The 13,524-nt window shown below is 40.9% G+C and overlaps 1 protein-coding gene across 3 annotated transcripts in view; it reads left to right on the plus strand.

Annotated features, from left to right (window-relative positions):
* The first annotated feature begins 1,431 nt into the window (after positions 1–1,431).
* S1P (membrane-bound transcription factor site-1 protease) overlaps positions 1,432–13,524 on the plus strand; it is a 198,836-nt gene continuing 186,743 nt past the window's right edge. For all 3 annotated transcript variants that reach the window (XM_075307576.1, XM_075307577.1, XM_075307578.1), the window contains exons 1-2: positions 1,432–1,688; positions 1,748–2,257. In XM_075307576.1, the coding sequence (XP_075163691.1) occupies positions 1,497–1,688; positions 1,748–2,257 (702 nt within the window). In that variant the 5' untranslated portion in view covers positions 1,432–1,496. The remainder of the gene's footprint in view (positions 1,689–1,747; positions 2,258–13,524) is intronic.

Below are 13,524 nucleotides of genomic sequence, written 5' to 3' on the forward strand. Positions count from 1 at the left end.
CTAGTATAATTTATAGAAATTTCTTCACCATTAGTATTTAGTAATCGACTTTTTGTTTGAACCACGACCCTGCCAACATTTTTTGAATTTGGGGGCGCTTCTGAGAATCCCCACTACGTCGAAAACAATCATATACGACATCAAAAACTCGTCGGAAAAGCGCCGTCACTATTGAGAAGTTGTACCATGCCAAGTTACTACGAAAAAGTTTCTCATCAGTGCAATTATTAGGTGACTATTTAGATCAATTTCGAAGGACGCCAATAAAAACCCCTGCAAACTATCAGAAAAAGTGCATTTTAAAGTAATTGTAGAAGAATCATTGTGGTCAAGTAAAACACGATTGTGTAGATATTTATTGATTTGATTAACCATTTATAATTTCTTATAAATATAACATTTTTCGGTTTATCTCATCATATTTAACATAATTTTTTGCATTAATAAAATAATGATGTTGAGCTTTAAGTAGCAAGTTACATATTGCAGCGTCTTTCAGCCAGTTTGTTTATTTTCGATGGAGACAGCGTGCCTGGAAAAATATTTGAAAAACGATCACTTTATTCTATTTGGAAAGTCGAAAATTGTTCACCATATACCTTTCACAATTTTAAGCGTAATATCTATGTTTTCAGAACTTTATTTTCGTTTTTATATAAATAAAATATAACAAGCTGGTTGCGCTTGGTGTTTCACAAAAAATAAAATGGCTCTTCTAGCAGTAGTGATGGCAAAATACTTTCATGTACATTTTGTACTTTTTGATATGCTTCCCCCATCACAGTTCGCGATGGTTGTGGTGACATTTACGAGTCTGTGGTAGCGATGAGGATGAAATGGAACTTTGAAATGCTGGCAGGGTTTATTCTATTTGGAAAGTCGAAAATTGTTCACCATATACCTTTCACAATTTTAAGCGTAATATCTATGTTTTCAGAACTTTATTTTCGTTTTTATTTAAATAAAATGTAACAAGCTGGTTGCGCTTGGCGTTTCACAAAAAATAAAATGGCTCTTCTAACAGTAGTGATGGCAAAATACTTTCATGTACATTTTGTACTTTTTGATATGCTTCCCCCATCACAGTTCGCGATGGTTGTGGTGACATTTACGAGTCTGTGGTAGCGATGAGGATGAAATGGAACTTTGAAATGATGGCAGGGTTATATCCGCTTTTTTGGGCAGATTAACTAACTTCTCATCTAATAATTTGGACATAGACTCTTATCATTCTCATTAGCTCCATTGTAGATAGGCTACTCACCGAAGCAGAGTTATCCGGGAAAGTTACCATCAATTTGCGTTTAACATTTTGTCACCATGGCCCACTGTACCGGTTAAACCGTAAAGCGGGTTTACATATGGACACGACATAGCGATGACTTTACGTTGATGATGTGACGGCTGTATTTAGGGTAATTGTCAGCAGAGTATCAATTCTGGGAGAGTGGCAACGCTGTTATTTGTGCCTTCACGAAGGATTTCTACAAGAATCGATGATCGTCATTGGGATTCTGTGGATTCTATGGAATCCAAATTGGAATTGGGTGGTTTTTGCGGACAAAACTTATTTAAATGTTGGAGTTACGATTAAAAATGTTCCAAACGAATACATCGTTCGATTTAATGACTACTATTGGAAGCGCACGAGAAGAAAATATATTCATGCGGCTTTAAGTGGAAAAAATGTATTTACCAGTAGAAACTTATACGTGTTTTAAACTAAATGAACGTTTCTTTCTATCAGATTACATCGTGGACCTTTGGTCCTAGGTCAGATTTATCAGATTTGCACCCAAGTGATTTTGAACTCCTGATATGCCAATTGCCGGTCGAAGACTTATTGCTACAACATCCCGCAATTAAAAGCATTAATATCCAGTCAGAAATATTCAGAAAATTAAATATTTATGAGAACACAAACGACACAATTGATTCACATATGTCGGATAGGCGAAATTTACTTGGATATTTACCGAGCAGGCACATTACAGATTTGCTGGAAGTGCACACTTTGTGGAGCCGTGGAATAACAGGAAAAGGCATTTCTGTAGCTGTTTTTGATACTGGCTTGCCAAGGCACCATCCTCATTTTCGCAATGTGAAGGAGAGAACAAATTGGACCAACGAAAAATCGCTTGATGATGGAGTTAAGCATGGTACTTTTGTTGCCGGTGTAATAGCCTCATCGCAAGGATGTCTTGGCATAGCACCAGACGTTGAGCTTCATATTTTTCGAGTATTCACAAATATACAGGTAATTAATTATGTACAATAGCGTTAACCATCGAAGAAAGCTCATTAAAGAAAGCTCTCTTGGGAAGGTGCTTAGACCCCCCCCAGAATTTGAAGAACTATTTACGATTTTCCTTTGTTTTTATATAAAATTAAGCAAGTAAATACACAAAATTGCGCTAAAAACATTCATGCACAATCGAATTACTTGGGGTGTGGTAGCAGTTGCCGATGGCAATATATAGTTTTATTTCTTAACATTGTCTTCTAAATTGGAAGTTAGTTTCTTTATTGTAAGTGAATGCTTGAAGTCTGATATTTATGAAATATAGCTGTATTTGAACTTATGATTTGAGTTCCTAAATTTATGTTTAGCTTAATAACTAAAGCTCCTTTATTATTTAGTTTAGTTTAATTTTTAGTCAATTTAATTAAATAAATAGTAATTGATATTAAAACTATTCTTTCATAAATGAATATATTAATAGTTCTGCAACAAAGCGTCGCCAAAAAAAAAACTAGTGAAAAAGTTTTTAGGTCTCGCAGTGGTGCAAAATTCGCGAAGAAGCGATGACTGTAATATGAACTGTCATAGGACGGATGTCCACCATTTCAACAGCCGTTGCACTAAAATTTGCATTTCTTCATAAGGTTAAAACATTTTGTGATATTTTCCCGAATAACTAATTTTTACATTCAACTTTTTACTCTTTTTTTACTCTCTCCCATTGTTAATCAAATTTCGCTCTCATTATTTGCTTAATTCTAAGTTGCAAAGTTTTATTTATTATTCTTGCCGGTTTAAATTAAATTTTAACAGCTTATCTGATCGTTTCCTACCATGGCCTCCTCCTCTGGAGGGAATTATTAATCACTAATCCATCACGGAAACACAAACGGAACAACAACCGGATCAATCTAAATAACAATAAAGATGGACATTATAGTTCAATGAAATGATCGCTCACTTCAGCTCTTTTTCGATCAATGAACTAGTTCGGTCAGTTAGTTCGCCAGTTCATTGTCGGTCAGTGAGTGGTTCATTTCAAGTTCATAATAAATTACAAGTATTAGCTTTGTGTTGTTTTATTCATCCCACAAAAATACATACGAAAATAATGCCGAATATGTTATATGCAAAAAAGCGATATGAGTTTACAGACTGAAAACTATAACAATGCCAAGGAAAGAGAAAATAACTGAGCGAACAAACTGCATAATTAGCTGAACTGACAGGGTGAGCGAAAAAGAACGATTGATGTGAACAAGTTCAGTCCGTTCATTTCAGTGATCCGTTCAATTGAACTAGTGCGTTCGCGAACTACCCAACTCTAAATAACAATCGCTATAATCCCACTTTAAGTGCTCCAAACAAAAAAGTTATTTTCCAACCGTACCAAACCTCAACAACCGAAATATGTGGTATTAAAAAGCAAGATAACCGAAAAACTTAGTAGTAGTATTCTTTATTTATGAAAATGTTAACAGTTATTCATCGTTTTTGCCCATGACAAATTCTTCTGCATAAGGATTTTACTGAAGAAATTCGGTATTCTATCTGCCTTGTATTCAAAGAATGTTCTGTAAATGTATTGAAAATGGAGTTGAAGTGTATACATGTGAGCATCTTCAATATTTGTTACAAGATCTATAACATAGTTTGGTGTATTTTCTGGGAGTTTAAGCTCACGTTTTATGAAAAATCGCTGCAGTTTATCGACTTCCTCGGAATGTGTATAACCCCAGACCTGTGCAGAATATGCTTGAATTGATCTGCAGGTAGATTTCCCATTTCAAATCAATACTATCTATTTTTAAAAACTTCTTCCATGTGGAGTTTATTGCGCTTTTTGACTGGTTAGTTCGGTTATCAACGTGACTCTGAAAGCTTAGCCTTGGCGTGAGTACCACTCCGAGGTATACGTATGATTTTACAATTTCAATTTCCTGTCCAATGAAATACCACTTTTCGTGGTTTGATAGTCGTCCCCCATATCTGAAAATCATAATTTTGGATTTGTCGGTATTGACTTCCATGTTCCACATTGTACAGTATTCCTCAAGTTTTAAGATCATGTTTTGATCTTGTGTATTGATATATGATTTCTATCATTCTGACAAATTTATATGAGATACCCAATGAGTAGAGTTTGTATATAAGTGCTTTCCTCGATACTTTGTCGAATGCGAATGCTCTGAAATCGACAAAAAATGCCTGTATTTGTTTCTTCTCTGCTAGTTTTATAGCTGCTATGGTAGTCAAATTATATATATATTGTCTACCGTTGAATAGAATTTTCTGAACCCCACCTGGTATTCCACCATAACTCTTATTTTCCTCCACCCAGTTGATTAGTCTATTGTTCAATATTCCCATGAAGATTTTGGCTGCAGCATTCATAAAAGATATCGTCCTGTATCGATATCGATATTTCCCTTTTTATGAATTGGAAATATTGTTGTCATTACCATAGATTCCTCTACATAATTCCTTCTATATGCACTCGTATATACCTTGGATGGTTGTAGTAAAAACTTATCTGTAGCGTTTATATAAAATTTATAAGGTATTCTATCCTCTCCAGGGGCTTTATTGAGCTTGACTTTTGACAGCTTGTCCTTGTCCTTTTGAATGCATGTCTTTGATTTCTTCTAGTTATGGTTCATAACCGGGGCATAATGAAAATCTGAGGAAGCTATTGCAGGGGTTTACAATTTAAAGAAATGGTCTCTAAACAATTCCGCGGTTATTGCTTTACCAACTCGAAATTCTTGGTTGTTATTGTAATAGTTTATTGTGATTTCATCCATTTTTATGTTATACGCTCTGGTACTTCAGCTTCTGGCCGTCGGGTTGGTTTAGCAGGGTTGCAAATTGGACATACGTCAGCTACGCTGCTATCAATCACTGATAAGTAGGAATTGAGGCGGCTGCACTTGCCTGATCTTAATTGGGCTAAAACTACCCTAGTCTGCGGTGGGAGGTCTCTTTCCTCCGGTGCTATGGGCGGTGGACGGACTCCGAGAACAGGATTAACCTTGTAGCTTTTCACCGCTTCAGCTACAGCATCCTCATGAATCTTGTTCAAACCTGCCTGGTACGCTGCTTGATCTAGAGGTTCTCTTTTGTAACGCTGGATCTCGTGCTCTAGATGATGTATATAAACCCTTAACAGGTTGGCTGATAAGTCCCCGGTCTGACACATAGATGGCGTCGCTAGTATTAAATGCATATAATTTTTATATAGTACCAACCTTCAAATGATTCGTGTCAAAATTCCTGTCTGTAAGTCAATTAGTTTGTGAGATAGAGCGTCTTTTGTGAAGCAACTTTTGTTATTGTGAAAAAATGGAAAGGAATTTCGTGTTTTGATAAAAAACTGTTTTCTGAGGGGAAAAATACGGTGGAAGCAAAAACTTGGCTTGATAATGAGTTTCCGGACTCTGTCCCAGGGAAATCAACAATAATTGATTGGTATGCAAAATTCAAGCGTGGTGAAATGAGCACGGAGGACGGTGAACGCAGTGGACGCCCGAAAGAGGTGGTTACCGACGAAAACATCAAAAAAATCTACAAAATGATTTTGAATGACCGTAAAATTAAGTTGATTGAGATAGCAGAGGCCTTAAAGATATCAAAGGAACGTGTTGGTCATATCATTCATCAATATTTGGATATGCGGAAGCTCGTGTTGATGAATCTGAGCGGTGTTTGCAGCTGTTAACTCGTAATACACCCGAGTTTTTCCGTCGATATGTGACAATGGATGAAACATGGCTCCATCACTACACTCCTGAGTCCAATCGACAGTCGGCTGAGTGGACAGCGACCGGTGAACCGTCTCCGAAGCGTGAAAAGACTCAAAATTCCGCTGGCGCATCGAATAATTTTTATCGATTATCTTGAGAAGGGAAAAACCATCAACAGTGACTATTATAAGGCGTTATTGGAGCGTTTGAAGGTCGAAATCGCGGCAAAACGGCCCCATATGAAGATGAAAAAAGTGTTGTTCTACCAAGACAACGCACCGTGCCACAAGTCATTGAGAACGATGGCAAAAATTCATGAATTGGGCTGCGAATTGCTTCCTCACCCACCGTATTCTCCAGATCTGGCCCCCAGCGACTTTTTCTTGTTCTCAGACCTCAAAAGGATGCTCGCAGAGAAAAAATTTGGCTGCAATGAAGAGGTGATCGCCGAAACTGAGGCCTATTTTGAGGCCGAAGGAGTACTACCACAATGGTATCAAAAAATTGGAAGGTAGTTATAATCCTTGTATCGCTCTTGAAGGGGGAACTATGCTGAATAATAAAAACGAATTTTGACAAAAAATATTTTTTTCTTTGTTCGACCGGGGACTTATCAGCCAACCTGTTACGTTCCTGGGTGGTGGATGTGTATCCATGAGATGGTGGTTTGGATGATTACTGCGATAACAACCCAGGATATACTGCTTTGACAACATATAATTGTGTCTTCGCACAGGGATGATCTTTTATCTCCACATAAAGGTGATCCAGGAGTGTGCTGCGGAGACACCCAGTCGCAGTTCTAAGGGCAGCGATCTGGCAGGTCTGTATGTTATTCCACTGCGTGTCACTGGTCTGCGGTGTCCACACTGGAGCTGCATAGTTTACCACTGACCGGCCAATTGCCTTATAAGTAGTCAACAAGGTTTCTTTGTCCGCACCCAAGTACTGCCGGCAAGTGACTTGAGGACCTTGTTTCCACCACGGATCTTATTACATATTGCAGTGGCATGGGCAGATGACCTGAAAAGGTTGTCGAATGTTACCCCGAGTATCTTGGGGTAGTTTACTGTCGAAATTATTTCGCCATCGACTCTAACATTCAACTGCCTACGCACTTCCGCCGTCCATGTAGTAAACAGTGTGGCTGAGGATTTGGTGGCAGATATCCTCAGATTTCTAGCAGTGAAATAACTGGTAAGATCAACACTGTAGACGTTTAAACGATCGCATATGTCATTAACAATGTGCCGGGATGCCATGACGCCGTCAGGAGGGTGTGGAATCGAGGACAGGCAGAGGTTAAATAGTGCCGGAGATATCACCCCACCCTGGGGAACTCCCTGTTTAACTCTACGGGAAATGGTCTCTAAACAATTCCGCGGTTATTGCTTTACCAACTCGAAATTCTTGGTTGTTATTGTAATAGTTTATTGTGATTTCATCCATTTTTATGTTATACGCTCTGGTACTTCAGCTTCTGGCCGTCGGGTTGGTTTAGCAGGGTTGCAAATTGGACATACGTCAGCTACGCTGCTATCAATCACTGATAAGTAGGAATTGAGGCGGCTGCACTTGCCTGATCTTAATTGGGCTAAAACTACCCTAGTCTGCGGTGGGAGGTCTCTTTCCTCCGGTGCTATGGGCGGTGGACGGACTCCGAGAACAGGATTAACCTTGTAGCTTTTCACCGCTTCAGCTACAGCATCCTCATGAATCTTGTTCAAACCTGCCTGGTACGCTGCTTGATCTAGAGGTTCTCTTTTGTAACGCTGGATCTCGTGCTCTAGATGATGTATATAAACCCTTAACAGGTTGGCTGATAAGTCCCCGGTCTGACACATAGATGGCGTCGCTAGTATTAAATGCATATAATTTTTATATAGTACCAACCTTCAAATGATTCGTGTCAAAATTCCTGTCTGTAAGTCAATTAGTTTGTGAGATAGAGCGTCTTTTGTGAAGCAACTTTTGTTATTGTGAAAAAATGGAAAGGAATTTCGTGTTTTGATAAAAAACTGTTTTCTGAGGGGAAAAATACGGTGGAAGCAAAAACTTGGCTTGATAATGAGTTTCCGGACTCTGTCCCAGGGAAATCAACAATAATTGATTGGAATGCAAAATTCAAGCGTGGTGAAATGAGCACGGAGGACGGTGAACGCAGTGGACGCCCGAAAGAGGTGGTTACCGACGAAAACATCAAAAAAATCTACAAAATGATTTTGAATGACCGTAAAATGAAGTTGATTGAGATAGCAGAGGCCTTAAAGATATCAAAGGAACGTGTTGGTCATATCATTCATCAATATTTGGATATGCGGAAGCTCGTGTTGATGAATCTGAGCGGTGTTTGCAGCTGTTAACTCGTAATACACCCGAGTTTTTCCGTCGATATGTGACAATGGATGAAACATGGCTCCATCACTACACTCCTGAGTCCAATCGACAGTCGGCTGAGTGGACAGCGACCGGTGAACCGTCTCCGAAGCGTGAAAAGACTCAAAATTCCGCTGGCGCATCGAATAATTTTTATCGATTATCTTGAGAAGGGAAAAACCATCAACAGTGACTATTATAAGGCGTTATTGGAGCGTTTGAAGGTCGAAATCGCGGCAAAACGGCCCCATATGAAGATGAAAAAAGTGTTGTTCTACCAAGACAACGCACCGTGCCACAAGTCATTGAGAACGATGGCAAAAATTCATGAATTGGGCTGCGAATTGCTTCCTCACCCACCGTATTCTCCAGATCTGGCCCCCAGCGACTTTTTCTTGTTCTCAGACCTCAAAAGGATGCTCGCAGAGAAAAAATTTGGCTGCAATGAAGAGGTGATCGCCGAAACTGAGGCCTATTTTGAGGCCGAAGGAGTACTACCACAATGGTATCAAAAAATTGGAAGGTAGTTATAATCCTTGTATCGCTCTTGAAGGGGGAACTATGCTGAATAATAAAAACGAATTTTGACAAAAAATATTTTTTTCTTTGTTCGACCGGGGACTTATCAGCCAACCTGTTACGTTCCTGGGTGGTGGATGTGTATCCATGAGATGGTGGTTTGGATGATTACTGCGATAACAACCCAGGATATACTGCTTTGACAACATATAATTGTGTCTTCGCACAGGGATGATCTTTTATCTCCACATAAAGGTGATCCAGGAGTGTGCTGCGGAGACACCCAGTCGCAGTTCTAAGGCAGCGATCTGGCAGGTCTGTATGTTATTCCACTGCGTGTCACTGGTCTGCGGTGTCCACACTGGAGCTGCATAGTTTACCACTGACCGGCCAATTGCCTTATAAGTAGTCAACAAGGTTTCTTTGTCCGCACCCAAGTACTGCCGGCAAGTGACTTGAGGACCTTGTTTCCACCACGGATCTTATTACATATTGCAGTGGCATGGGCAGATGACCTGAAAAGGTTGTCGAATGTTACCCCGAGTATCTTGGGGTAGTTTACTGTCGAAATTATTTCGCCATCGACTCTAACATTCAACTGCCTACGCACTTCCGCCGTCCATGTAGTAAACAGTGTGGCTGAGGATTTGGTGGCAGATATCCTCAGATTTCTAGCAGTGAAATAACTGGTAAGATCAACACTGTAGACGTTTAAACGATCGCATATGTCATTAACAATGTGCCGGGATGCCATGACGCCGTCAGGAGGGTGTGGAATCGAGGACAGGCAGAGGTTAAATAGTGCCGGAGATATCACCCCACCCTGGGGAACTCCCTGTTTAACTCTACGGGGTTTTGACTTTTTGTCCCTGAATTCCACGTACGACTGGCGTCCACACATATAATTCAGAACCCAACGTTCCGTTCCTGACGGTAGGGACGTATTCTCGATGTCCTCGAATAATGTGGCATGGTTGACCGTATCGAATGCTTTCGATAGGTCAAGCGCCACGAGGACCGTCCTATGACACGGCTTGAGCATGTTGATGGCGGGCAGCTGAAAACTTCTCCACAAGGCTGGGGAGGATTAGTGCCTCAGGTGTCTTGCCTACTGGCGAGAGAAGGGATATCGGTCTGTACGATTCACCTTTACTCGAATCTTTATTCAACCGTCGAACTGAACGGACGTGTTTTCTAATAGCGGAGTATTTCATCGTAATAAGTACTTATTACGAATTTCACGTGTGGTGGAAATAATAAACCACCATGCAGCGAAATTCAAAGTCATCCACTGGATTGCTAACTTCAGGGCCCAGTGGACGGGTAACGACTGAAGTTATAAATTTGGGCAGCGACCAAGAGTCAGGCCCAATTAGTCGACCTGTAGACGGGTCGACTGGCGGTGACACTTTGGCAAGTCGAACCTTTTCTAAGGTGACGACATCAAAAGGAGGCAATCCCTCTCGAAAGAGATTCAAGGAACGAAGAAATGCTTTGTTTATCCTAAAGAAATTAGGATCAGTCGACCCAAGCACGTTGTCGGCTAAGCAAAGCGATTCCTTAAAATGGGCTCAAGGAATTCTTGAAGCTGGAAAAAGGGAACGATCACCGGATGAGCTGCCATCCTCTAAACGGGATCAAAGATCGTTTGCCTCAGTTGCAAAAGACAGCCTTGTGATGGCTATTATTAATAAAGGAGCATTGGACGGTATGATTCCAAGACAAAAATGGGGGGAAATTGAGAACGCGATGTCTGGTGTCTACTCAGAGGTGCGAAAAAGGTTTCCCGGAGCAAGTCCTCGACGGCAAGATGCTGGATGGTATCAAGGACGATATAAGTTAATAGCTTTTGCGGACCAGATGTCTATGGATTGCTTTAAAGCTGCATTGATGCTAATTGGTGAAGTTTGGGAATGAGCCGCTTTGGAGTTAGTCGATAAAAAAGACATACCGGCTAAACCTAGAGCACATGCATGGATACCGGCAAACCCTCCTGATCCTGAGTCAATAGTAGAGAGACTAAAAGAATGTAACCCAGATCTTCCAAACGCCGATTGGAAGGTTGGTCGTTTGGATGAGGTGGATGGACCAAGACGACATGCGGTGTTTATATTAAACATTGAATCGCTGCCACATCTAACCCAGACCCAAGGACGTGTAAGTTATGGCTTTCATGATATCCATATTAAGGTATACAAAAGCGATCAGCCAAAGGATTCCGGAACGGACAAGCCTCCGGTAGAGTCAGCAGTGAAAAAATCTCCTAGCGAAGCCGAAGGAGACATAAAACCTGCAGACTATGGCAAATCATATGCGGGAAGTTTCTACAGGCTCAAACCTCACCAAAGCTGAACCGCGGATTGTTGCGAGTCACCGAGATCTGTGAAGAGGAAGCCCTTGATGACTCAATTGAAGCGGCTGATGTGACGGTGGTTGAAAATTTGGATGGTTCTACGGTTCCTCCAGATAAATCTTCACCATTGTAAGGCCGCTTGTGCTGCATTAAAAGTTCTCCTGATGAAAGGAGACATAGATATAGTTCTTATTCAAGAACCATACATATATAAGAACAAGATCTGTGAATTAAGCACTCCGGGTTTCAAACTTTTGCATAATACCGGTAACGATATAAATCGAGCATGTATAATTGCTAAAAACAAACTAAACTTGTTTCTGCTTCCTTCATCGAGCAATGCAGACACTGTCGTAGCCAGTCTAGAGATATCCAAATGCAAATATTGGGTATCTTCGGTCTACACGGGACATGATAGGGAGATGCCACCCTGTGCCGTTAAGACCTTAGTTGAGGAGTCACTAAAAACAAAGACAAAACTCATTATGGGATGCGATGCAAATGCACATCATAGTATTTGGGGAAGTAGTGACACTAATGCAAGGGGAGAGTCGCTAATAGAGTTTATTTTGCGTACTAACCTGGTAGTTTGCAATAAGGGAGATGCACCAACCTTCGTCACCAGGAACAGACAAGAGGTTTTGGACGTCACGTTGACCTCTCCGGAACTGAATGATAAGATATCTGAGTGGCAAGTTTTGAGGGAACATAGCTTCTCAGATCATCGCTACATCAGTTTCAGATTGTCTGTTCGTACTTCAAAGACCATATTTCCGCCAAATGTTAGGAAAGCTGATTGGAGTAGGTATAGGGAATCGTTCAATTTGATGATACCGGAAATGCCAGAGTCAAATATGAGCACTGTGCAAGATATCGAACACGCAGTGGAGCGGATTACTAAGGCCTTCAACATGTCACTGAAAGCTGCTTGCCCTAGAGGAAAGCCAAGGGGAAAAACTCGGCCGCCATGGTGGACTACGGAGTTAAGTAATATGAGGAAATCCTGCAGGAAGCTCTTTAACAAAGCAAAGTCCACAAGAGCTCCGGAGGATTGGGATGAATCTGAGAGCATATAAACGAGAACTGAGAAGGTCTCAACAACACTCTTGGGATGATTACTGTAGCAGTATTGAGAATACGTCAGAGGCTTCCAGACTACGGAAGGTACTAGCATCCACTAACACCGCTCCAGGTTTCATTAAAACATCGGAGGGAAATTGGACAACGTCCAGTGTGGAGACGTTGGAGGTACTTTTGGACACACACTTCCCTGGAAATCAGACGGTTGAACCATGTTCTGGTGGTATAACAAAGGCTCAGCGGTCATTTCCTATCGAGGAAATTGTGTCGGAATCTAGAATAAAATGGGCTTTAAATAGCTTTGGACCATTCAAATCTCCCGGACCTGATGGAATTACTCCGGCGGAATTACAAGCAGTGGCTGAAAGAATTATCCCTGGTTGACGGTGATATATAAACGATGTGTAAACTTAGCATATATTCCAGAAAAGTGGAGGGAAACAAAAGTCGTCTTCATACCTAAAGCAGGAAAAGCCTCTCACTCGAGTGCGAAGGATTTCCGACCAATCAGCTTATCCTCATTCCTACTTAAGACCCTGGAGAGGATGATAGACATGTATCTTAGAACTAGCGTGGATTCAAGTTTGCTCTCGAAACGACAGCATGCATACTCGAAGGGCAGGTCTACTGAGACCGCATTGCATGAACTAGTCAGCTTTATTGAAAGCTCACTATCTGTCAAAGAATACACAATCGTGGCGTTTCTAGACATAGAAGGGGCGTTCAATAATGTCCATCCGAGCTCGATATTAAATGGACTGACAACTCTGAATGTTGATCTAGGTATACTTAGGCTGTTAGACGAACTTCTAATAAAGAGACGTATTTCAGCCACACTAGGGCAAGCAAACATACAACGGTATGTAAACAGAGGCACTCCCCAAGGAGGAGTTCTGTCACCTCTTCTTTGGAATGTTGCTATAAACAACCTTCTGGTTTCCCTAGAAAAAGAAAGGATAAAAGTGGTGACATACGCAGATGATGTGGCGCTAGCAGTCAGGGGAAAATTCCCATCCACAATCAGAGATATTATACAGAGAGCTCTCCGGATGACTGAGAAATGGGCGAAAGATAATGGTCTTGGTGTAAATCCAGCAAAGACAGAACTAGTCATGTACTGCAAAGACCGCAAAACTCCCACGGTTAGACCCATTTCCTTAGGGGGTACTGAAATTCCCTTTGGTGAGTGTGCAAAATACCTTGGCGTTATT

Source organism: Haematobia irritans, chromosome 4 (genome assembly GCF_050003625.1).
Source record: "Haematobia irritans isolate KBUSLIRL chromosome 4, ASM5000362v1, whole genome shotgun sequence".
In the NCBI taxonomy this organism is placed as follows: domain Eukaryota; kingdom Metazoa; phylum Arthropoda; class Insecta; order Diptera; family Muscidae; genus Haematobia; species Haematobia irritans.